Here is a 26275-nt window from a genome sequence, read left to right on the forward strand (position 1 = left end):
CTTGTCAGGGAACCCCCATCCATCACCAAGACACCCACACACCTGACTTCCCTGTGCTGGGGCCTACTTTTTTCTGGCTTGGCTGAGAGCCGCACTGACTCACTGTCCTTGACCTGGCTCAGCCCAGCATCTGCCCGCCTGCCCTGCCACAGCTGGCCCACACAGTGCAAAGGGCAGCATGGCCTTGGCCAGTTCACTTTAGTTTTAGTGGACTTAGCCCTCTTCAGATCCCAAGATCTGCAAACTCCTCTTCCTGCGCCCTGTGTCTTCTCCAGTTATCAGGGTCCAAGGAGAGAGGGCGAAGTGCTTATGGCTCTCCCACAGGCTTGCCTGACTCCGCCCAGCTTCTTTCCTGGGAAAACTCCTGCAGCCCTCTGGCCCTTCTGGGCATAGCCCCCAGTCAAAGAAGGGCCTGCTCCTCTCCAGCTGGGCCCTTATCCATGGATGAAAACCTGTTCAAATTAATTAGTTTCTTATTGTTATCATGGCACATGATGCCTTCCAGATCATTCCATTTGCCCAGGGTCACACTCGGCTATAGATTTCAGCATAGCAATGGGCTTGGTGGAGGAAAATCCTGGTGAGAGGTGCTTGTTCACAGTTCAAATCCATGGCTCTGGATTCAGGTCCAGAATTCAGCCCTCACACAGTTTCCTAGTTGCACAGCCTTGGGCAAGGCATCCAGCCTTGCCAGCTCCTTGTCAACAACAGGTATAAACAGATCCACCGCACAGATCTAAGGAGAGGACTTTATGTGAATACATGCTTTTAGATCCTGGTACAAGGGTGAAATTGTTATTCCCAACATGGTGACACTGGCTCTTCCAATATCAGGGAGGCCTAGGCATGGGGTCAAACTGCCCTTTGCAGCTAGATGCCAGCAGGGCAGGTCTTAAAGGTGCTTGGTCCCGTATTTCTAAAACACCTGGGTGCTGCACCCGTCTGGGTAGCCACCATGACAGCAAGTCCTCATCTAATATGTGAAAATGCTTGGCAGTCAAAGTCACTAATGCTGTGATGTAGTGTTTAATCCAAAGATTTTATTTGCTTCTTGTGTTAGTGAAAACACAGGGGTCCCTGGGGCTCAGAAACAAAAAGACAGTCAGTGTTGCCCCAGCTGTTGAGGCGCATGAACTGCCAGGCCCTGAGCCAGATACCTGCTTATCCATGACCTCATCCCACCCTCACAACAACCCTCAGAGGCAGTTTCTGTGAAAGGATAACTTTTTAAAGGTAAATCAAAACTCGTATACAAATATAAAATTGGGCCTCCCTGGTGGTGCAAGGGCTTAAGCACAGCACTATGAAGTTGTCCGGAAGCCTCTAAGCATGAGTTCGATCCCCCAGCCAGCCAGGGAGCAATCCACATGGCGCAGCAGACTCTCCTGACTCGCCCTCTGCTTCCCTCAGCAGTGTAATTCAGTCAGTCTGCCTGTTCTGCTCCCTACTCTGTCTCTGGTGAATTCTCTCACCCCCATACCTTTGGCCTGCACCCTAGTTTTTGTATGCACAAATAAATAAGTCTTTTAAAAAATTTAACACACATCAATGATTTAGTTTAACTCACTAATTAGCGCACACCGTGCATGGGAATGGCTGCTCTGAGAGGACCTGGCCGTAGCTCACGAGCCACCCAGATCCACATGCAGGCGTTTTTGTCTTGGCCTACTTGTTTAAAACAATTATTTTCAATTCAATATTGACACTAAAGAGATTTCCTATGAAAGTCCAGCCCTGTGGATTCTTCTGAATATAAGAAAGGTTGGCAACAGCGGCCTTGCCCACACTGCCACTGAACAGGCCTGGCTTCCCCTGGACACAGGGACCCCTCCTTGCCCACCCCCTACCTTGTCAAACCCGCTGGTCTGCCCAGTGGGGGCAGACCTTGTCCAAGCCCCACAGCAGCAGAGACCCCATACAAGGGTGTGCCGTGGCCCAGGACTCCCTCCCTCCTGGGCCGCCAGGAGGAAATGCTGCCTCACCTTTCCAGGTTGTGCTCGTGGATCTCCACCTTGAGACCTTCACTAAAAATAGCCAAACCAGCACAGCCATTCTGTTTATACCCCTTTGCCCCGGGCCCGGCACTGAAGTCAGCAGCAGCAGGGCCACCTCTGGACAACCTTTTGGAGGTTTTGGGAAATCCTGATGTTGTCATAATGGGCACAGTTAGCTCCTGGGGCCAGAGAGGTTGAACATTCTGCCATGGAGTTTTTTTTTTTTTTTTTAAGATTTATTTATACAAGAAGCGGGGTACTGGCCAGATGCGTGGGGGGGTGAGGGGATTCACCAGAGACAGAGTGGGGAACAGAACAGGCAGACTGACAAAATATACTGCTGAGGGTGTAACAGGGTGGTCCCCAGGAAAGGGGGAGGTTCCCTGCCCCACCCAAGGGAGGGTGGAGCTGAGCAGGAAGAGGAGAAGCTGCAGAAGAGACTGAGGTAGGAAGCAGGATGGAGCCAGGAGACCTGGAGGAGGCGCATGGAGCCTAGAGACACGTGAAGAAACTGCGCTTGTCTTTTGGTCGTGGACGGGGTGACACAGATGTGGGTGAGACCCGTGGGGAGGTGACAATGGTGGCTTTTATCTTGATGTTGATTTTGCTCTTTTCCTTCCTCAGTCTCTTCTTCAGCTTCTCCTCTTCCTGCTCAGCTCCACCCTCCCTTGGGTCGGGCAAGGAACCTCCCCCTTTCCTGGGGACCACCCTGTTACAAGGGGAGCAGCGGGCACAACAGGAGAAGTCTGCCACGCCATGTGGGACCCTTGCTGGCCGGCAGGGCTCAATCAGGGGAGGCCCTGGAGATATTTTTGAAGGGATAGTCCCATTTAAAATCAAAACAAAACACTTGTCTCATTCAAATGCCACTAACCCTCATAGGGGAACTGATTTCAAAGGAAACACTCATTTTTTCCTATATTGTTTAGGACACTTCTCTGTGCCTCTGTAAGATGAGGACAGTGTCGTTCATTCACATAACACTACGCTTCCTTCGTAGGATGGTTGTGAAGATGACATGAGGTAGAACAGACACACACAGAGTAAACATCAGCCATGACGACTTATCTAGAAAACACAGTGTCGAGATAAGAACTGCGTGTCGGCCCACAGGTCTGAATTCCAGTCCTGGGGAATGTCTCATCTACCAGCTGTGTGACCCTGGTCGGGTTGCATCCCCCTCCAAACAATGAGGGTTCAATTTCTGGAGTCCATCTAGGTACCTAGTAGTGATGGAGGACAAGAATAGAAAAACTGGAAAGAAGGCCTCACAAGAGTAAAACCTGACTCACACAAGGAGGTGGGGGTCGAGGGGAATAACATGACCATTAGCCCAGCTGTAGAGGTCGTGACCCTTAGGCACCAGTGCCTTATCACAAGGCCTGAGACCCAAGCAGGATCAGGGAATGGAGCACAGGCCTAAGGGTAAAGATATGGAGATTGGTCCCACCCTAGAATCTCTGGTCCCTGCCTGGTTTTGCCCAGTTATCCCAAATCAGCAACAAGCAGCCACTCCACGGAGCAGTGACCCCTCCCAAAGAGAAGACTGTATCAGTGCAGTCTCCACACAGGCTCGGGGCAGCGCTCCCACTGCCCACCTGTGACGATGCAGGTGCTTCTATTCACCAACTCTCACCCTCCGCAGGGCAGCAGCCTCCTGCCTGCCCATGACCTGTACCATGCCGGGACTTCTCTTCGCTGACCTCCCTCAGCGGAGGCCGCTCTCAGGGCCGCCCACCTGCAACCATGCAGGCCTCTCTCAGCAAACCTGCCCCTTTCCCTTTCCCTAATAAACCTGCTCTTTAAATGTAACTACCGTCTCTGTCTCGTGGGGAAACTCGCCGCGTGCCGCTGAAACGGGAGCTCTGGGGATACCTCTCCCAGAGTGAACCCAAGGACGCCACAACTGCACAAAAACGACATCAGTAAGATGCATTACACCCCCTTTTGATTTTCCTGAGCCAGCATCCCAGTGCTTCAAGAATGCTGAAAGCTGACCTCAGGATGCATTTCTTCTTCCCTCAGATCAAAGAACAAAGAAGAAGGTAAAGAAGAAACAGTACATACAGGGCAGACACACTGGCCGTCACCCCTCCCTGAAGCATGTGGGGGAGCCGTGCTGGGTGGTGGCTGCAACTTCCTCATTGTCCACCGTCCTCAGGTGGAGGAGTCTCTGCAGAACACAGTCCCCTGTGGCAGTGCCAATTCATCACCAGTCTCCTCACAAAAGGAGCTGACCCACATGGCACAGCAGACCTCTCCTGTCTCACCTGCAGTGTGTTTCAGTAGATCCGTCCGTTCTGCTCCCCACCCTATCTCTGGTGAATCCTCTCACCCCCTGCACCTCTGGCCTGTACCCCAGTTCTTCTATACAAAAACAAATAAAATCTTTCTAGATGGGTGAAGTTAGAATACCATTTACGCTCATCTCATTCCAGATTGCCCTCCTAGATTTTAGAACAGTCTTACAAATGCCTCCTCCAAGCACCAGGAGTAAGAATATGTAAATAAAGACTTGAATGTTGGGGATTCCCCCACACTGAATCCCCACAACAAACGATGAGGTAGAAAGAGAGCATGTTTACTCACTTCACAGATGAGAAAAATGGAGGTCTACGAAGGTTAAGACTGGGACTAGAGATAGAATATTATTGCTTATCTCTATCCAAGGAGGCACTTATGGTTCCTAGCTATAGACTAAGGAGAGTTCTATTTAGAAGCAGCTGAAGACTTCTACTTTGCCAGGTGCTAGAGGTCAGAAACATTTCATTCTCCCTGGAAAATATTTTCTATTACTTTTAAAAAGAGAAAAGGTGGGGGGAAAGAATCAAAAGAGTCATTTTGATGATACTCATCTAAAAGAAAATGAAAAAATGAGGCAAGCTGTAGGGAAAAAGAACAAGCCTCCTGTGGCAAGAGGGATGGCTGACCTCCATTTCTTAGCGCTGAGACAACGGGGAGCTAATTCCCCGCACTCCCTCATGCACACAAAGGCAGCCTTGACTACAAGATGAGTTTTATTAGACAGCAGCTCTCAGGCCAGAGCTTCTCATCCTTATTGCTAGAATCCACTATGGAACCCCGCAAGAGACACTCCCTAAGAGCAAGTGTAAAAGACATGAACAGCTACTGCAGATACAACCATCTAGGGGTGAGACAGAAGACCTTTGGTATAAGAGCCATCTCCATAAGCAGGTAATAATTTTGAAGTCTGGGGGGGAAAGCAAAATAGGAGGCAGGAAGGGAACCTATCTGACACCAAAGTACTTACTGTTTAAAAAAAAATGCCTTGGGATAAGAAATTAGGTGCGCTTATAACTCAGTATTATGATAACATTGACTCTCAATAAAGCATTTGCTAAATTATAGCAACTGTCTGAGAAAGGAATTGCTCTGATAGCCCTATTTGGCCCTTTTTAGGATTCTGGACCCTTGCTATCCCAAGAAATAAGGAGTTCCACCAGCAGTGTTATGTACCCAGAAGACGGAAGGATCCTGGATGAAGAAAAGCAATCTGCAGGAGAAGCAGCATTTTGGAGTTGAGATAAGCTACCCAGAAATATGAATTACCTTTTCCTGCAAATATAAGGTTTTCAGTTATTGAAAGGATTTTGTTAGCAGTACAATAAACCCCAGTAGAGGTTCATGGTAATCTTTTCTCTAAACAATCATCACAGTCACCAATACTAGCATTACTTGGGATTGCATATTTGTTGCATCAAAAGGTCTCAAAATGCTTATGGGACATTCTCCCAGGAGAGAGGAGACTTGAAGGCTCCTGAAAGGAAAAAAAAAAAAAAAAAACAAAAAAAACAGCGATGACAAACAAGGACAGCTCTATCGACAGAAAGGATGTCTCAAAGCAATGTGAAAAAGCTGTCCCCATATTAGGTCTGGGGAGCTACTTTCATGTACTCATTTCCAAGTGTGCTTTAGAGACCTCAAAATTTTTTCTCGTATGTTCAACTACAACTCTGCTAATCACAAGCCTGAGAAGTTCCAGCAAAGGAACCTCAGCTTTCACTATGGCAGTGCAAAACGTTAGATACCATAAACACTGTACATTTACTTTTGGCACAGAGGAGAGTTTGCAGGGGCCTCTATCTGTGAGGTGCAGCTAGCTCCTAGCTACAGCCATTCTAGCACGGGCACAGGCAGCTTGTCCATGCGTGTGTGCACAGCAACGGCAGAGCCAACGAATGAGTTCTTTACAACATGGGTCTGAATGATCTATGCAGACACTCTGCTAAATGGAAAACAAAAGATTCACAGTATCTAAAGCCACGTATTTCAGAAATTCACGTAACTCTCTATGGGAGAAAAACCCAAAAACCTGGTTAACAAGTTTCCTCTTTCCTAAAGAGAATTAAGAGGTACACAACATGAGCTGGAACAATTTGTCATCACCTTTTCAAAGAAGCCAGCATTGCATTGAATTGACATTTTAAAACATCACAAATGATGCAACTTCAAAATTAAATTCTTATAAACAAAATATCATACAAAGCATTACACACATCTAAATAAACATAAGTTATAATTAAAACACAGCTGCATATTTCAAATGCTTGGCAGTGATTCAATATTACATTAGACAAGTTCATGGCAGTTTTGAGGCTGGCATGGCTGGACTCTAATCCACTGTTCAAGCCCAGGATTAAGAGCCTATTATATTGTACTGAAGGACTATGGATAAATGGTAATATTAATGTAAAGGGTTCATCTAAGATTTTTTTTTAATAAAGTCTGGTTTAAGTATTAAATACAAAGCTTACCAGACACAGTGCAAGTAGAGGCAGTTAATATTAAGATATGGAGGACAATTGTAGCTACAATCTAGAAATTCAGTGTTTTTTCAAATGTCATTTCTGCTCTGAATTTCATTCAGGATAACATGACCATAAATATGAAATAAGTAAAACAAGAAGTTTGATGCTGATGGGAGATGATTCATTAATCACAGGTCTGTGGTGTGGTACATGACACTGAATCCCACTGACATCTACTTTAACATTGTCCTCCTCACAATCAAAATTTCAACTCAAGCACGGTTTGCCTATAAGTAGGATGAGCACATGATATAGTTTAATGTTCAAATGGAGACATGTGAGGGTGAAGGTGGAGAGGAGACAGACCAGACAGGATGCTGAAAACAGTAGTATATTGGCGCTGTATCAGAAAACCAGTCTACGGGCACATACCTACGGCTAAAGGTAAATGGTAGTGTTTGAAAATCCAGAGTTTCTTCGCCTGTTAATACTAACCATGAAGAGTCCCTACACAAACTAGGCAGTCTTAGTGGCAGTGAGTAAAACTTCTGTACCGCAGCACAACGCCTCTACAGAGCACTGCCTGAGTGTAAAAATACTTCCAGTGGCATAAAACAAAGGAAACGAGAAAAAAGATCAAGATGAGCAATTTCCTCAGATACAGGTGAGATTCAGTTTAAACTCACAGTTTCTTCTAAATAGTGCTAATGGAAGCGGTGAACACAGGCAGGAGGATGAAAGCTGAGGCACAGGATTCCGTGCGGGGCTAGGATGTACCAGAACTACTGTTATAGGACAGCCCCGATATTGAACGGGTTCCTGGCTCTGGGTCCTCACCCGCGCGCTTAAAAGGGACTTATTAATACTCCACTACAGACACCACAAAGCCTGTATGGAATTAGCTTTAGGACATCCTTTTCCCCCTAACACTACCATGAGATAGCTACAAACACAAAATTTTTAACATTTCTTAAATTTTCTTAAAAAAAAAAAGCAGGTTATATAAGGGGAATCACACACACACACACACACACATACACGCGCGCGCGCGGCACAAGTGCTCATGTCCATCTCTCCCTACAAACACTTGACCAGTAAATAGAAAACAAAATGGAAGGCACTTAAACTATTAGCAAAATAGTGGATTGAAGGGGGAAATGCAAAGGGACTTATCTGAAGTTTTAGAGCATTTACCACAGTCCACGGAGCACTGGCCTCGCAGGACTGGTTCTACTTGTCCCCAGTGCCTGGAGACCCAGACCCGGTTCCTCAGGTATAGGAAAAACAATGGAGAAATAGTTCAAGTTCCTCTGCTACCTTTTCCTGTCCTCCTAGTGGGAGGAGTAAATTATCTGATTCTGGATGAAAGTCTGGCATTTACTAGGCCCTTTCTCTTGTCGGAGAAAGTCACTGCTCTCCTAATTTAGTCTCCATTATTTTAAAAGGTTATTAATTGTTCCAAATTCAACAAGCACCACTATTAAAATATTTAACAAATGAAAGAGGAGGGAGCAAGTGTGCCTTAACGATTTGCTACAAGAACCTTCAGTACCAGTAGAAGCACACCAGCCATGACTGAACAGAGCAGTCATTTAACCCTTTCAGCCTCATGCAAAGTAAACAGGGTTGAGTACAAGAGTACGTAGCAGTTTTAAAAAAACTATAACTTTCTAACTTCCTCTCTAGAAATCAAGTGTGATGCTCAAGAAAGAAATCTTCTTCTTCCTTTATTTGGAAAAAACTGTCTTTCTAGGACAGTGCTTCCAAAAAGGTGGTCCTAGACCAGCACCAGCTTCCAGGGACACTTGTTCAAATGGAAATCCCTGGAGGGAGGTATGGGGTGTGGGTGTGTGTGGGTGTCAATGTGTCAGGGAGTTAGCTGGGCTTTGCTGAACATGCAACCCAGGTGACTCTTATGATCCTTAATTTGATCAATCCAGGGCCTTAGTTTTCCAAACGGCACGTTCACACCCTTTGATACACATCAAGATTTTTTTCCCCATGGGAAAAGCAGATAGGGCTATCTGTAAGGAAATCAATTTAAAGATCTTCAATTTCTATATTGTCCCAAGAGTTATCACAAATAAGACCTCTTCAGATTTGCCATTTTTCTCCAGAGGCATCAAACATGACAACACAAAAGATGAGGGAAAAACCCCCATAGGACTCTCAAGGCACACTGAGGACAGACTAATGTAAAGAGAATTTTGGTGGAAAATTATCTATCTTAGAACTATAATTGAGATGGTTGTATCAGAAATGTGTGTTAATGCATTTATTTGAGTCAAAAAGAAAATCAATTATTTTCTGACTGAAAGCGAAGTCTGATTTGGCTGATTAATTTTATAACAAGGTCAGACTTTGCCAGTTTATATGATAGGACTTTTTCTATAAATTTAATCACTTAAATCTATAGCTCCACAGTTTGGACAAAAATATCTTTAAAGCACATACACAACTAGTATACACATTTTAAGTACCTAAACTTATTTTAAGAAATTAGAAGTCAAATTAAACATGTGCAAAAAGAAATCTAGGATGAGATTCACAAAATGGTGGAGTAAAGAAACATAAGGGAATGTTCTGAGGTGACAGAAACATTCTCTAGCTTGTCTGGTATAGTTACTAAGATGTCAACAATCCAGCAAAAGGGAACAATGAATTAGTGATTATACCTCAATTTTTTTAAATGTGCAAAAAGTTATATAAACTTTTTCAAAACTTAGGGAGTATTTAGCAAAAATGTTTGATACAATTATTCTAGGCACATGTGGAAGAGAGTTCTTGTTTTCTAAGACTTTCCTTTTGCTCTCTGACTCATGCAGCCTGACTGCAACACAAAGTGATCTGTAGCACTATAATATCACTGGACCAATCAAATCATTTATGCTTTTTCACTGTTAGCTTTAATATTTTTCTAATAGACACTTTGGATTTTGATGCCTAAGAACATTCTCTAACAGAAGAGTAGGGATTAACTAAAAAAATTAATCTTCAAGTAATTTGGTGAGTGAGTGAATGAATGTGTTGCTTATACTGGTAGGTGCTCCCAGATCCTCATCTTTAAAGGGAGAAGTCATTCACGTATTTCTTCATGTCAATGGAGTCCCCAAATTGATAATCTAGTTTTAAAGCACTCACTCTCAAATTACATGTAAATTTAGAAGCAAAACTGTCCTGGAACACAGATGTTTGCACGAATTAATGAACGGATGCAATGGGTCACACTGAGTGGAGAGGCTCAACACTGATGTTTTGGTACATGGCCAGACGCTATTAATATTTCTTTGCAATTCATTGATTCAACTATGCTATAAAAACCTTAATAACCAACTGAATCTCTTTCTTGCAAATAGGGCATGAAGCCCCGGCCTTCTTTAATCTTCTAGCACAGTGAAAACAAGTGACAAGATGGCCTGTCCTCCCATGAATAATGTTTCCATCTCGTGGTCTTTTCTCACACAGACTACATGGCTTCAAGAGATTCTGGCAATCCTCCATGTTTTCTGCATCGGCTCTCTGTTCAAAAAGGTTATCTGATTGTTTGCCCATGCTTGATATAGTTTCTTGGCTTTCAGAACTGTGGGCCAAATCCAAGAATTCCACCGAGTTGCAGGAATCAAAACGTCTGGGGTTTTCTTCCTTTTTGTATCCATCTTTAGGTCTAACAACTGGAGCCGATATGGTTCTTCGGCAATCAAGGACGTCAATTCCTTCATTTTCCTTTTCTGGTATGGCAGTGATATCAGACGTGGAGAGAGAATGGGTTAACTTAGAACAATCTGAATACCAATCCTTCCTCAAGGCCCAGCAACGAAAACAGTACCTCTTGCTTGGAGAGTTAAATTTCTTGCACTCAGTACACTGCCACTCACCCTACAAAGACAAGCACAGCCAGTGAATACTCACTTGGTGGTGAACAAGACATTGATTAAGCAGGTGGGGAGGTCAACTCCTCATTATGTCTCTAAGCTAGTGAGAGTTCAGACACTCCACACCAGTGGTCTAGCCTAGAATCTGAACAAATTCTACAGCTATATATAAGAAACTCTTGAAAAGTTGTATACTGATAGTAATACAATTACATTTCAAGCCAGAATTTGATATCTCTATCCCCAAGAAAGTTAACTGTTTTGGCGTTCTGACTTGGGTGGAACTGCTTGCTTTTTTCCTCACTGCCTTCTTTTCTAGGTTCATTTCTCTGTGCAATTTACACATTTATTAAACAAAGCTGCTAAAGAATGAAAAAGAGAAAACAACTCATTCTTGCCTAATTAACAAATGTCTAAAATTTGGCAAAAAGCAAGCTAAAGTTAAAATGAAATTTGAAAGCTACTAAATTTACTCAAGTTCTCTCACTGCTCTCAGGAACAGGTAGTTGTATACCTAAATCACACTCTCTAAAAAGTCAATTTTTTTTAAGACAAGATTTTTTTTTAAAGATTTATTTATTTATGCATATAAGAACTTGAGTACAGGCCAGAGGTGCAGGGCGTGAGAGGATTCACCAGAGACAGAGTGGGGAGCCGAATAGGCAGATTGAGATATACTGCTGAGGGGAGCAGCTGGCAAGACAGAAGAGGTCTGCTGGGCCATGTGGGTCAGCTCCATGGCTGGGGATCAAACTAATGGCAAAGTGGCTGTGAAAGCTTGATAGCTCCAAAACTTAACCCCTGTGCCACCAGGAAGGCCCCCCACTCCCACCCCACCAAAAATCAATATTCTTGTCCTTGAATGCCAAGTAATTTTTTTCCTACTTCTCCATATTCAAATGAGGTAAAACCAGAGCCCAGTGAATTTTAAATGGCTTGCTTAATTCAAAGGTAACTACCCGGAACAAGTCAAAAGTATTTAATGTGGGTAACTGGATGCCTTTTATAGGATCGATGGTTTGATACAGGCTGACTTGATTACTTTCAGAGTCTGGGCCAAGCATTTCAAGTTTAGAAGTCATAACTCAATTGCCTAGACTGAAGGCAGGAATATGACCATTTGTTAAACTGGGATGTTCTCTAGAGAGCCTCAAAACATTCTTGCCAGATACTCAGATTTTATTTAAAATGCTATATAAATATTCAAAGGAACTTCATAAAGATTTGGAAATGATAATTGATGGTGTCTCATAATCTACTTTCTCCTTTTCAGTAGTACATAAAATAACAGGACTTATTAAATTCAATGGCATCTTTGATTTGATGAAGTATAATCTATTTGCTTAATAGGTTTTCTAGGCCTAAGCAGTCACAGAAGTTTGATTAAGATGGATACACTTATCTCTGCTATTTGTATTATGGTCAAGAACACTTAATGGACTGATATATTCCATTTTATTATTAGCTATACACAGATAATTTGCAATGAATCACCATAACGGTGAACAGGGAAGGGGGTTAGGGGGGTTGAAATCATCACTAGTGACAACCTAAATATTTTCTATTCATCAGCAGCAACATATAAAATCTGTTCTCTTCCCCATCACCTTTCTTCCCAAAGTATATTACCTAAGGGAAGCATTTAAAGGACATTAGAGAACAAGCATGAAAATCGAAAAGTAAGGTATATATTTGAGTTTAGACCTGAGTGTCAACTGGTGATAAATCCAAACCTACTACCTAACAGCTTAAAGCTGAATATTAGTCTGCCTCAAATGTAAATGTGTGGATTTCATGTTTCCTTTTAAGAAAGCATTAAACATTTCCCATGTTTCCTTTTAAGAAAGTATTGAAGATACAATTTTTACACTTGATAAAGAATTTTAGGTCGCTTATAGACCTGCCTTTGGGGTTACAAAGAGGTATTTAATGGGAAAGTAGTGCAGAACTATTTTAAATAACTTGTGTATCCAATGCAACACATTCGAAGAGTTTTGATAGTAGGCAGAGAGGCAAAAAGAGGCAGTATCATCTCTTTCCAAGGTAGGGAAGCGCAGATCAAGTCTCCCCCATTTCTTCCCAAATTCCAATAAAAATTTATAATAAGATGTGGAAACCGACATCTCTATAGAGCTAGAAAAGGTAGGTGGAAACCGGGCTGAGTTTAAAAGGTATTCCTAAGCACAAGTGAACTGCTACAATTGTTAAAAGCTGAAGATGTGGGTGGTCCTAACAGCCCTTTTAGTATAGACTCATACCTCAGAGGTAACTTCTACATCAGTATCATCACTTAGGGACTTACAGTCCTCAAGGTCATCATTTTTCCCCACTTCAAACAGCTGTGAAGGCAAAGATATCTCATTAGTAAGGTGTACCTATTTTAGATGAGGCTACTACCTGAAAGCAAAAAAGACAGAAAAGCTTCAATTTAAAACTCACATTCTGTCTCTATCACTAGCAACTTAAAAAGTAGACAGCTTAAGTCTGAGGGCAAAAACGTGACTCTGCACACACCTAGCAGGACTTTCAGGAGCATCAATGACTGAGCATGGGGAGGCTTGAAGGGGGAGGGCTACCAAATCACCTTCTGCCTCCAGAAGGGAGAGGCTGACCAAATTTGTGAATTTAAAGAAAATAAACAGTGTCAGAGTAGAGATGCTACGTAAATATGGAAATTTTTTCTTAGGAATCTAGGTAGGTAGGCATTCACAAGGACCCTGTGACAAAATGATAGTGAAAAGCACTGTATAAAATAAGGGACTTAGATGCAAAGACTGAAAATGGAGTATTTTAAGTTTTTACTTTTCATATTCAAAAGTAAAACCAGTTATGCGATTCTCTGGCTGTCCTAGAAAAGCATGCCCATGGACCAGGAAACAAAGTCAAAAACTGCAGGAAGTGTCTTCTAAATTAAAAAGTTTAGAATTTTAAAATCCTAAAAACTCCATATTCCAGAAATGTAAGCATTACCAAAAATGTCAATAAATAAAATAAAAAGGAGGAGAACTTAAAATACTAAAAATTAAAAGCCTAGTTCTGCAATGCAAAACACAATAAAACCAAATATGACAAAATTGTAAACTTCTGTATAGAAACTTTTTTTTTTTTAAAGAGGCACGCATTTTATTTATTTATTTATTTATTTATTTGTTTGTTTGTTTATACATGCACTGGGTACAGTCAGAAGCACGGGAGGGTGAGAGAATTCACCAGAGCCAGAGCGGGGAGCAGAGCAGGGGGCAGGGGAGGTCTGCACGCCATGTGGGACCCTCCGCCGGTGGCCGGGGAGCAGCTGGGGATCGAACCGGCGCTGCAGAGGCCGAGGGGAGCTTCACAACCCAGTGCTCAACCGCTGCGCCACCGGGGAGGCCCCCTGTATAGAAACTTTCTCACAAAAGTTAAGTCCCATCTCTCTGTAGAAGTTTCCAAGTGTCACCTTTGGCTTCATTCTAGCCACTTGATTTGCATACAACTAGTCTAACAAGAAATCCAAGCACCTCTTTGCTAATCACAAAAATATCAGAATATCCTTTAGAACTCCAAATTACTCTGAGAATCTTTTAAATTAAAAGGATGATACAATTTGGGTTTATTTCTTGCTATATATACTTAATGTTTACCAAGAATATTGTCTGTGTCAGGAGTTGCCCGATTTGAGAATTGAACACATGCTTGTAGGACTCTTCATCCCAAAATCTCCCTCTATTGTAACTAAACTACATTAGAACTCAACTGTTTTTTCCCTCAGATATAAAGTTATATGGAAGCTACTACAATGTCTAAGAAATAAAAAAAATTTCCCTACAGGCTCTTTTGGCTATTTAGAACTTTGCCTTCTTAGCAAAGCAAGATTTCTGGAAGAAAAAACACCAAAATGAGAAAATAAGCATTCAGGAAAAGGTAGGTAGTTTATTTCTTCTAATGAGGTAGGAGCTTTATGCATGATTGTATCTTATTTCTAAGGCAGTCTTGGTTAACTTAATGTTGGACATAAGAGAATACCAAAAAGGAAAATAGGGGGACCGTGTGAGTCACTTGTACAAAAAGGTATGGGTCACCAGATGCGAACAGGTTCACGATTTTCCCACAACAAACCTTTTTATCTCTCACTTTCCCTACTTCTTCAGACTGTTCAGTATCTGTAGCTTCAACTTTTATTCCAACACCAAACTGCTCTGACACGGACTCATTCAAAAACCACAAGTCATCTGTGGTATCTGAAACAATGGCCGTACCTATATCCTAGTAGAACAAAAAACAAACAAGAGTTTTGTAGTCAGAGGCTTATCAAAGATGCTGAATAAACATACATGAACCCAAACTCAATGTCTTCACATATGCCTCAAAGAACGCCCAGCCTTTAACATTTATTCATTCAGCAGATATCTACTAGACACCTACAAGCTAATAGATGGATATAAAGGTATCTAACAAGGAATTTTCAATTTTAATGGTATGTCAGATTTAATAGTAAATCAGGAAAAACTTTTGAGAAGTACCAAAGAGCTTAAAAGGCAGGATTCATTGTTGCTCAACCAAAAAGAATCCATTTCTTACATTCCTTTCCCACAGGTGACGCTCTAGGAAGTTAGAAAACATTACATTGTGACATGCTTTCCTTAATAGTTAGTGATGTTTATTGAAGAAATATGAGAAATACAGAGGGTAACGCAGACTTTTTGTCCTGAATTCTTAAACAATTTAATTTTATTTCTACATTTATCTACATTTATGACATGCTTTTTACAATATTCATAAAAGACAACTTATTCTGCCACCATTATATACCTATTCATCAACTGAACACTGAATGCCTACAATGTGTCAGATATTGTTCTAGGTATTAGGCAATAGAAGAGCAGTGAATATAAAAGCCATGGACTTGATTTCGGGGGGAGATATAGACACAAAAAGTCTAGTAAGTTGTACAAAGTGAGAAGTGCAATGAAGAATATAAAATAAGTTAAAGGAGTGTGATGATGATGGCTTGAATTAGGGTATGACAGTGAAAGTGGTTAGTAAAAAGTGGTTAGATTTCAGATACATTTTGGATCAAAAACTGCTAATCTTGACAAAGAAATCAATGCTGTCTTATGACATCTGGCTGGAAACACTGAGTGGAAAGTAGACAAGACAAATGAATGGTTAGAAAGAAGTATTTGGTTAAAAAAAAATCAAGACTCAAGAGTTCTGTTCTGAATATGTCAAATGTCAGATCATCTAAGTGGAGGTGTTGAATGAGCAGGAACCTGGGCATGAAGTGGAGAGGTCAGGGCTGAAGATAGAGACTGAAGCATCACAACACACAGATGGTACTAGACCAATAGCACTGCACGAGAACTCTTAGACAATGCATTGTGCAGTCAAGAGTAACCAAGTTTGCTACTCTTTCAAAAGAACTTCCCCCTCAAATGTGAAATTTACCTGATTTGTCTGTAAATAAGTTGAGCCATTACTTCTAGGTGTATAGTTGTTTCTCAAGTTTCCTAAAAACCACCAAGGAAGGCCGGCTACATCCCACTCCTCAAACCCAAGGTCCAGTCTAGAGGTCTCATCTTGAGTTAAATTTTCTATCAAGTCTTCATCTATAGATGTTAAAAGAATGATAACTATGTACACAGTACTTGAAAATTTAGACTCTTTATAATACTCACAATACTTTATAAGTAAAAAGAAATTTTTACTCCCAGTGAGAAATAATCAGAAATCAAATAGCTGTCTCGGTAGCACACCCCAAATCTCCTCCCATTTAGGCTTCATTAGCAAGTAATGTCATTAGAAGTAAAGGATCATATATGAAGAAATATAAACTATGAAAAGTACTAAACAATGATACCGCTCTAAAAGAATGTCTAAAAAGTCATTTAGTGGCATTCTCAACATTCAGAGCACTACAATAACTAGAAAATGATTTGGTCAAGCACAGAATGCCTGATGATGGCATGACCCACTGGACTGCAAACTGGCGACGGCACAAAGACAGAAGCCAGGTGGCATGAATAACAATGGGCCATCACAAGGTTGTCAAAGCAGTCTCATTGGCACATCCGATACTTTGGAACATTTTTCAAAAATTCATGTTTTAAAGTACAAAACACTGAACCCCAGGTTTCCTAAGTATGTATGTTATGAACTTTCTAGCTCAATGGGCTCTACTGGAGTTAAGATACCTAACAACTAGAAATATTTCAAGGGAAAAAAATCTCCAGTTGAACATCAAAATGATATTCAGGGCAGTTATTAACCAGTTTGTCGCTAACAAAGTTTTTTCTTTCATTCCCACTATCCCAATGCTTTTGTGGCACTTTCCGACTGTCCTACTTTCTTACTCTCTTCTACCTCTTCCCAGATGATTGAAAAAAATTTCTGTAATAAATGGGTCCCTGCCAAAACAAAGGATTACCCTATCTACTTAAAAAGTATGTCAATCCCACCTGCTAAAAGGCTTATCTGTATCCAGGGAAACTAAAACCACCTCTGTTCCTTACTCACTACTAAAATTATCAGAAACCGAATTTCTGAGTTGAGACTTATTAAATGTTATCTTTATCTAGTCAAGCTCTATAACTTTATTGTAAATGGACTGGAAATGGGTCATTCTTTCCTCATATAAAAAATTCTGTCCTTTCTACTTGTATGCTAAGCTATTTATTCTCAGCAAACTACATACAGTCTCCTGAATTGGCTTTTTCTTATAAACAGCTTTTTGAGTTGAAAATGGGCAAGGACCTGAAGAAATAAAAGTACACATTTAACGCCACACAGAGAGGACTAGCTCCAAGGTAACTAGGCAGCCTCTAACTCTTCAAATGCAATTTGAAGAAAATTATCCAAACTGATCGAAGTTCAATGAACATTTAAATCTGTTTAAACAGCAAAATGAGCAACTTGGATGTTGCCAGAGGCTTAGCCTGCCATTGCTTTAAGTTTGAGGCAGGTACCTAAACAAGAAACCATCATGCCACAAAATACCCCTGAGGTACTTATGATTTTAAACATCTTTGTAGAAAGTTTTAGAGCTCTTTTATAAAGTAGGGTTTGGGGGAAACTTTCAAAATATCAATTAACTCATACAGTCCAGCCACACCTAAGGATGCGGCAAAGATCTGATAACAACCATACAAGGACAAAGAGCGACTAGGTTTCTTATGTTCATTCTTGGCTCTAAGTCATTAAGTATATTTATGACTACTGCAAACTTCAAAAATCTAAGAAAATTAGCCTCTGGCAGACAAATCAAATAAAATTTCTAACCTGGTGGAATACATTCAGGGACAATTAAAGCTCAAGGCAGCTTGAGTTACCAAGTTGCAAACTTGAGACATGTTTAGCTAATTTCTATTAGCATGTGAAAAAGGTTTTCTGAAAAGAATGAGAAATAAGTATGACCTACACCCTTCTACTCCATACGTAAAGAGACAGCATTATTATTATTAGAATCCTCTAATATCTGGTCTTAATTATAGTAAGTGCTTAACATGGATAGCCATTTCTAAAAACTGGAAGAAGGGGAGGGAGAGAAGGAAGGATAAAAGAAAGAGGGAGGAAGGGAAATCGACATAGACTTAATCCAAAATTACCTCCTCTAGAATTTCTGCACTTATGCTGTGAGGTAGGCAGTGTGGGGAAATTGCCTTCTTCAGTTCTCTTCCTGGAATTGGAACTTTCTTCTGCACTTTGCTGAAAAAAAGGGAAAGGTACCAATCAGTGGGAAAGAAATGACTGAGACCAGGGGATGTAGCAGTTCTACTCTGGCTCACCAGTTAGTGTGCAACACAATGGGTTATGCACAAGAGAATTCTGAAATTCACAACAGTCATCAAATAAAGGCCACACCTCTCAACCCTCTGCAGCAGAGGTAGGAGAATCCCAAACCTGGGGGGAAAAAAATCTCTGCACAAAAGGCCAAAATCTGTTAGAAACAGGCTATAAATATAATACCTTATTACAAAAGTAGGCATAATTCAGAAAACATGTGACGCCTTTACCATATACCAAGATAATCATAAAGTTTTCCCAGGTTTGGGGAGCTCAAAGAAATGGCCTGACAAGAACTTAACTACAACAAGTTTGTTAAAATCTAATGAAGCAGTTTTCTCAAACACCTTGTACATACACCATCACACATACAGGCACACATAAACCCCAAAGAAAATGTAACTGGAAGAACTGAAGATCAGAAGTGCTACATCCCAAAGAAAGATTCAGAGACTGGAACTCTGTTATGGGCAGAACAGAGAAGGTTCACTCTGTCCCTGGTCTGTGAACTCCCAAGAACCTTTCTTGTTAAATTATTACCACATTCAGGAAAGGACTTGGGAGTCCAAGAGCCACAGGTACAGAGAAGGGGCCACTCTGTACAACAAAAGAGGTCACCGTGTGGTGATTTTACCTGCAGTTGGTCTTGACCTGGAATATCCATACTGTGATCCTGTGCGAGAGCGAGAGTCTGAGCAGCATCTGGATAGCAAGTGAAACAAAAGGAAAACCTTCCCTGGTAATAACCATTCTTTCCACAGAGAAAGGACCTCAGCAAACAACCCTGGAGCCAGGTGTGGTCCCTAGAAATGTACTTTTCCACGTTGCCTGGACAAGGCTCTCATCCAAAAAGAAGGGAAAAAACTAATAAAAATGGCAAAGACTAAAACAGACTACTTTCAAAATTTACTGCCAAAATCTTATCTGGGGAAAATGAAAAATGGCTAAAAAACGTTTTTTCCATAACAAGCTTTCAAATTTTAATATGAGAACTGAGGTCAAGGAGCAAATAATGGAGAGTATTTTTATCATCTCTTCCTAAAGGTGTTTATTACCAAGTGTGCCTAAGATATAAACAACAACAACAACAACAAAAAAGGTTTGACTTTTTAATTTTTATTTTCAAGTGTTAAAATTATACAGGGTTGTGAGATTTGAAAATCTGGAATTTTCCCCACATGCTTCTTAACAATAGCATCCTTCATGTAAACCTACATTCTAAGTGTTGATTTCACAATTTAAATTCCCATCGCCTGAATGCAGATTATTTTTTTAAAGATTTATTTATTTATGCATACAAGAACTGGGGTACAGGCCAGAGGTGAGGGGGCAGTGAGAGGATTCACCAGAGACAGAGTGGGGGCAGAACAGGCGGATTGACTGAAATACACTGCTGAGGGGAGTAGCGGGTGAGACAGGAGCGGTCTGCTGCACCATGTGGGTTGCTCCCTGGCCGGGGATTGAACTTGTGCTGCAGAGGCTGCAGATAGCTTCTTAGTACTGTGCTTAATCCATTGAACCACCAGGAAGGCCCTGAATGCAGATTATTTTTTTTTAAAAAAAAGGATTTACTTTTCCCAGTTAGAGGAGGCAGTTAGTTTTTCTCAAGGTCAATTAAAAGAAGCAGAGGTAACAATAACCTGATAGATATTCTTAGTGTAAAAGAAACATATTTCAAGGACTTGAAAAATTTTCAAGCAGAACAAAAGATGAAAACTTAGCTATAGGAAAAGATCACTCACTACATGAAGCTCTGTGCAACCAAGATGCACCCAAGTGAGTCTATCCTGTGCTGGTACATCAGCAACTGCAGTCTCGGAAGAAAGACACTCATGGAGGATAAAGACAGGCAGAGAAAGCGCACAGATCCTACAACTGGTCTGACAATTCAGTTGTTTTGCACAAAGTTAACATTTTCAAAATTACTGACAACATTATTTCTAAAAGCATTTTTCATAGCTATAGATACTGAGAAGTTTGAGAGACAAGATTTTCTGACCACAAGGAGCTTTATCCTTTATAGCTCAACAGCCTTACAATCTTTCCTAGGTTAAAACAATTAGAAACAAAAATAAATCTGGTGAAACAGATAATGTACAAAGGGATTTTAAAATAAGGTTTGGGCCTCCCCGGTGGCGCAGTGGTTGAGCACTGGGTTGTGAAGCTGCCCGCAGCCTCTGCGGTGCCGGTTCGAACCCCGGCTGCTCCCCGGCCACCGGAGGAGGGTCCCACATGGCACGCAGACCTCTCCTGCCGCCCGCTGCTCCCCTCAGCAGTACACTCAGCAGTGTACTTCAGTCCTTCTGCCTGCTCTGCTCCCCGCTCTGGCTCTGGTGAATTCTCTCACCCTCCTGCACTTCTGACTGTACCCAGTGCATGTATAAACAAAACAAACAAACAAATAAATAAAACATGCCTCTATTAAAAAATAATTAATTAATTAATTAAATTAATATAAGGTTCACCATTTATTTTTCATTGCTTTAGTATACATGTGGAAAATAAAGAATTATAAAAAAATTTAGAGAAATAATTTTATAAAGAACTACCTTAACTTTAAATAATGGCATTTTCTTCAGCCATAAAATAAAAGCTTTAACTTATTTTTTAATGGTGTAAAACAGGTGACATGGGAAGCAATGTCAACCAATGCACGTCCAAGTAAGAGCAAACAATCAATCAAAATTACTTTGGGGCAATTCCCTAATTTTAATCATTGTACTATGGTTATATAAAGATGTCACCACTTGGGGAATCTGGGTAAAGAGTATATGCAACTCTTTATAATACTTTTTAGCAACTTTTTTGTAAATAAAATTATCTCAAAGTGACAAATTAAATAACAAAATGTTTTGAAGAATTAACATTATGAAAAAAATGTGTTGAAAACTGAGGGAAATTCTTTCCATTACAAGCAAGAGCTAGGGGGCCTCCCTGGTGACGAAGGGGTTAGTCTCAGCACTATCTCTGCTGGGGCCTGAGTTCAATCCCCAGCCAGGGAGCTACCCACATGGCGCAGCAGACCTCTCCTGTCTTGCCCACTGCTCCCCTAAGCAATGTATTTCAGTAGATCCACCTGTTCTGCTCCCCACTCCATCTCTGATGAATCCTCTCACCGCCTCCCACCCCTCTGGCCTATACCCCAGTTCTTCTGTGCCTAAATAAACAAATCTTTAAAAAAAAAAAAAGGGTTAAAGGGACATTAAAGAATGATGAAAAGAGGGCCTCCCCTGGTGGCGCAGCAGTTGAGCGCTGGGCTACAAAGCTGCCCGCAGCCTCTGCAGTGCCGGTTAGATCCCCGGTTAGATCCCCGGCCGCTGGCGAGGGTCCCACATGGCGGGACAGACCTCTCCTGTCCCGCCCACTGCTCCCCTCAGCAGTGTATTTCGTCAGTCTGTCTGTTCTGTTCCCAGCTCTGGCTCTGGTGAATTCTTTCACCCTCCCGCACTTCTGACTGTACCCAGTGCTTGTATAAATAAATAATTAAAAAAAAAAAAAAAAGAATGATGAAAAGAGCAAGGACTGCCCATTCAGAAACAGATGCACCACTACTCATCAGTGGCAGCTGATCTTAAGCAAACCATTTATCTAATTAAAAAAAATCCTCAGTGTCTCCATTTCCAGACCTTTCTCACAAGGTTGTTAAGAGGATCAACTGAAATACTTGTTATAGAAATGTTCGTTTTAATATACAGCATGTTAAATTCTGCAAATGAAGTAAAAGAAAGAAAATGAGAGGGTAAGAGTTATATCTCCTCTGGATATTCAGACAACAGATCAGAACAAATCTGAGAAAAAGAGTAGATGCGCAAATATAAAATCCTCTGTTTATTTCAAGTTTTTAGTGACAATCCCTGTAAACCACACTATTTCACAAGTGATTGCCTTCCCCCTCAAACAGAAATTTATAACTGGGTAACACAGGTAGATTGTCAATGAAACTAAGCAGTTCCAAAATTCATTGTAAGTTCAAAATCATATTTCAATATCAAAGTAGTTTCTTTACTCTCACTTTAAAGCATAAATCTTCATTAGGAACAAATTCTTTTCAACCTATTTGTTTCAGGAAACTACTGAAAGATAGCCAATCAATAGGGATCACAAGCTTGGGCTTTCTCCAAAGGACAATGTTCCCGAGAATCTAATTTGAAATCCATACAAGGGTTTCATGTAGGAACAGGAAAACAAAAAGTTTCATTACTTGGAAATAAGTGTGAGATAGTTACAATTTAGTCATGTCCACTTTATTCACTGATCTCTAATACACTGCACTTCAGACCCAAAAGCAGTTCCCTGCAATACCTAGTAAGTTAAACTCAAAAGGCAGTACTTAAAAGTATGGAATCAAGCAAAAGGTTAGACAAGTTGGCATTCAAAAGAGAAGTGCTAAACACATAAAACATCACCACAAGGGTACGATCTACAAACTCTAAAATGCTGGAAATTCTAAAGAAAAAATAATCCATTTCTTCAATAAATGATACAAAAACAAAAGGGGGTTAAGTTTTAGAGATAAAAGATACTTAAAAGACATGTCAGCCAAATGCAACATAAGAAATTTGTTTAAATCTGGATTTAAACAACTCAAATGTAAAAGATGTTTCTGAGGAAACTGAGAGAAACTATACATAAAATGGCTATTGGACAGTATTATGGAGTTATTTATCATTATTAATTTTGTTGCATGTAATAATGTTACAGTAATGGTGGAATTTAAAAGTATGTATAGGTGAAGCAAATATGGCAAAATGTTAACAATCACTAAGTCTAAAAGGAGGGTACTAATGATACTAATCTATTTTCAGGATTAACTGGAAAGTTAAATAACACAGCAGTAACCAACTGCACAAGCCATCCCTCCCAGTCGCGCCCTGATGGCCTTCCATGCCCATCTTGGTCCTGCTCTGCTTTCCCATCATTTGCCCCTTGAACTCAAAGCTGTGACACAGAATAAAGAAATATGATGCGACGTACCTGTAGTAGTGGTGGCTAAAGTGACAAGATTCTTTCTTAGCATATCATAGAGTGGGCTGTGAGAAATTGAAAAAAAAAAAAAAGTGAATATGGCTCTCCATTAAAATTTTAAGTATATTTCTGATATGCTATTTCCCAACTTTCCCTATAATGTATGTATTCTGTGTTTTCCACAGAACAGATTTCTCAGAATCTAAGAATTATTTAAATATCAAGATGTAATGCCCAAGCCCTTGTATTATTTTGTGACCATTAAAAAACTAATTTATATTTAATTTTATTAATAACAACAGTAACACAAGTAGGGAGATTTCCTTACAAGACAATCCCTTCCTTCTAGGACTTAAGTTTTACATTATAATTGGACTGGGAGTGGAAGGGAGTCTACCAAAATAAGACAAAAGGAGCTGAGAAGAAACAGTCATCACAAAGCTATAGAGTGAAAGAGAAGACTGGATTCTCAATTATTAATTACCTTGTCACTGTGTTAATAACCACATACCCTATGCACCTGGAGAAAGTCACACAGCAGGTCAGAGTAGTTCTACTGTGATTCTCAGGAAGCTCTTCATCAACCTCAAAGTGCCCAGCAAGTCTACATTTCTTTCATCAATTCACTCTTCCCTTCTCTACAACTATTTCACAAAATTATAATCTAGTCACATCAAATTCCCTCCTACCCAGACACATACATGTGATGCTCAATCTGCCTAAAGTTCTCCTTCAACCATCCCCGTAACTGACACTTTAACTACCCTTCAGCTATCAGCACAAACAGCACTTCCTCAACCAGCACTTCTACCCCCTAAAAAACCCTATATTCCACCCCACAAAATGTACCTTCTTTCTGAACATTGTTCATAGTATAGCTTGGAAATCAATAGAACGATAAGGAGGAGAGCATCTCCTGTCTCATACAACTCTTTTAAGACCCTTAAAATGAGAAACTGTTGCTCACTGTTATATTCTCAGTGTCTTAGAGGCCACCTGACAGATGTAGGCTCTTAAATATTTGTTGACCAGAGAAATAAATAGTCATTACCATTATAACCTAAAGAGATTAAGTGGTGAGGTATAAATGCCCAAAAAGATAAACCCTCAATCTTCTTACCTTGGCTCTTTCACGGAGAAACTCTGACGTCCAAGTAGTTCTCCCAAAAGATCCCCCCACAGTATACCATGTGCTGTTCCTGCTGATCATAGAGCTGCTTCGCCATTATATACTTGCCAAGATATTGCAAGACCTGCATGGGAATAAAATACCATGAAGAAACCTGTCCAGCTGCTGCCTAAAACACACATGCATGGCGGTGCTGTGTAAAGTGTCCTACAGCAAGAGAGTTGCCCCAACTAGACTCATTCACTTATTATCATTCTGGACATTAACAAACCATTACTTCTTTCTTTCTTTTTTTTTTAAATAATAAATTTATTTTTATATTCCCCATACAATTGCAACCACCCATTCTGACCAATCCCTCCCCTCCGCCCCTCACCCCCCAAAAAGTGTCTCTGGTTCATAGTTTTTTGTTGATTTTGATTTTCGCTTTCTTATAGTTATTCATTTTTCTGGTCCCTTATTTAAGTTTTCTAGATTCCTGTTATGAGTGAGACCATCCGGTCTTTTTCTTTTTCTTTTGGCTTATTTCACTGAGCATGATCCCTTCCAGCGCCATCCATGTTGCTGCAAATGGCATGTGTTTATCTTTTTTGAATGATGAGTAATATTCCATGGTATATATGTACCACATCTCTTAATCCAGTCATCTATTTTTGGGCATTGGGGCTGTTTCCAAAGCTTAGCTATTGTAAACAGTGCTGCTATAAACATAGGGGTGCAGGTGCTCTTTGGAATTGACGTTTCTGTGTCCTTTGGGTAAATACCTTTGAGTGGAATTGCTGGATCCTATGGAAGCTCTATGTTTAGTAGGTCCAGAAATCTCCACACAGCTCTCCATAGTGGTTGGACCAGTTTGCACTCCCACCAACAGTGCAGAAGAGTTCCTTTTTCTCCACACCCTCGCCAACACTTGTTGTTGCTAGTTTTTTTAATATGTGCCATTCTCACTGGTGTAAGATGGTATCTCATGGTAGTTTTTATTTACATTTCCCTGATTACAAGGGATGTTGAACATTTATTCATATGATTGTTGGCTATTTGCATTTCCTCTTCAGAGAAGTTTCATTTTAGCTCTTCTGCCCATTTTTGGACTGGATTATTTTCTTTGTTGTTGTTGAGTCTCATCAGCTTTTCGTAGATTTTTTTGATCAATCCTTCATCGTTAGTGTTGTGTGCAAAAATGTTCTCCCCAGTTGGTGGGGTTTCTCTTTGTTTTTGTTATTGTCTCTTTTGCTGTACAGAAGCTCTTTAATTTGATGTAGTCCCAGCTGTTTATCTTTGCCTTCACTGTCACTGCTTTGGGTGATGTGTCTGTAAAGATGTCTTTGATGTGCAAATCACGTAGTGTTTCGCCTATATTTCCTTCTATATATTTTATGGTTTCAGGTTTTATGTCTAGTTCTTTAATCCATTTTGAATTGATTTTTGTGTATGGTGTGAGGTAGTGGTCAAGCTTCATTCTTTTGCATGTAGCGACCCAGTTTTCCCAGCACCATTTATTGAACAAACTTCTTTGCTCCAATGCATAGTCTTTGCTCCTTTGTCAAAGATTAGTTGACCATAAATCTGTGGGTTTCATTTCTGGATTTTCTATTCAATTCCATTGGTCTGTGTGTCCTGTTCTTGTTCCAATACCATGCAGTTTTGATGATTATGGCTTTGTAGTAGAGTTTGAAGTCTGGGAGTGTGATGCCTCCATTCCCTTCTTTTTTTTCAGGAGAGCTTTGGCTATTCGGGTTTTTTGTGATTCCATATGAATTTCATCAATAATTGTTCTATTTCTTTGAA

General features: G+C 40.6%; 1 protein-coding gene across 1 annotated transcript in view; it reads right to left on the minus strand.

Moving 5' to 3' along the window:
• Positions 1-8282: 8282 nt before the first annotated feature.
• The window catches only part of LOC119250713 (protein Mdm4-like), a 139616-nt gene continuing 121623 nt past the window's right edge, over positions 8283-26275 (minus strand). Inside the window, exons 10-15 of the mRNA XM_054697699.1 lie at positions 19028-19095; positions 18216-18315; positions 16060-16220; positions 14731-14877; positions 12894-12974; positions 8283-10639 (exon numbers count right to left, since the gene is read on the minus strand). Of these exons, the coding sequence (XP_054553674.1) occupies positions 10070-10639; positions 12894-12974; positions 14731-14877; positions 16060-16220; positions 18216-18315; positions 19028-19095 (1127 nt within the window). The 3' untranslated portion in view covers positions 8283-10069. The remainder of the gene's footprint in view (positions 10640-12893; positions 12975-14730; positions 14878-16059; positions 16221-18215; positions 18316-19027; positions 19096-26275) is intronic.

Source organism: Talpa occidentalis, unplaced genomic scaffold, assembly GCF_014898055.3.
Source record: "Talpa occidentalis isolate TD23 unplaced genomic scaffold, MPIMG_talOcc4v2.1 talOcc4.18, whole genome shotgun sequence".
In the NCBI taxonomy this organism is placed as follows: domain Eukaryota; kingdom Metazoa; phylum Chordata; class Mammalia; order Eulipotyphla; family Talpidae; genus Talpa; species Talpa occidentalis.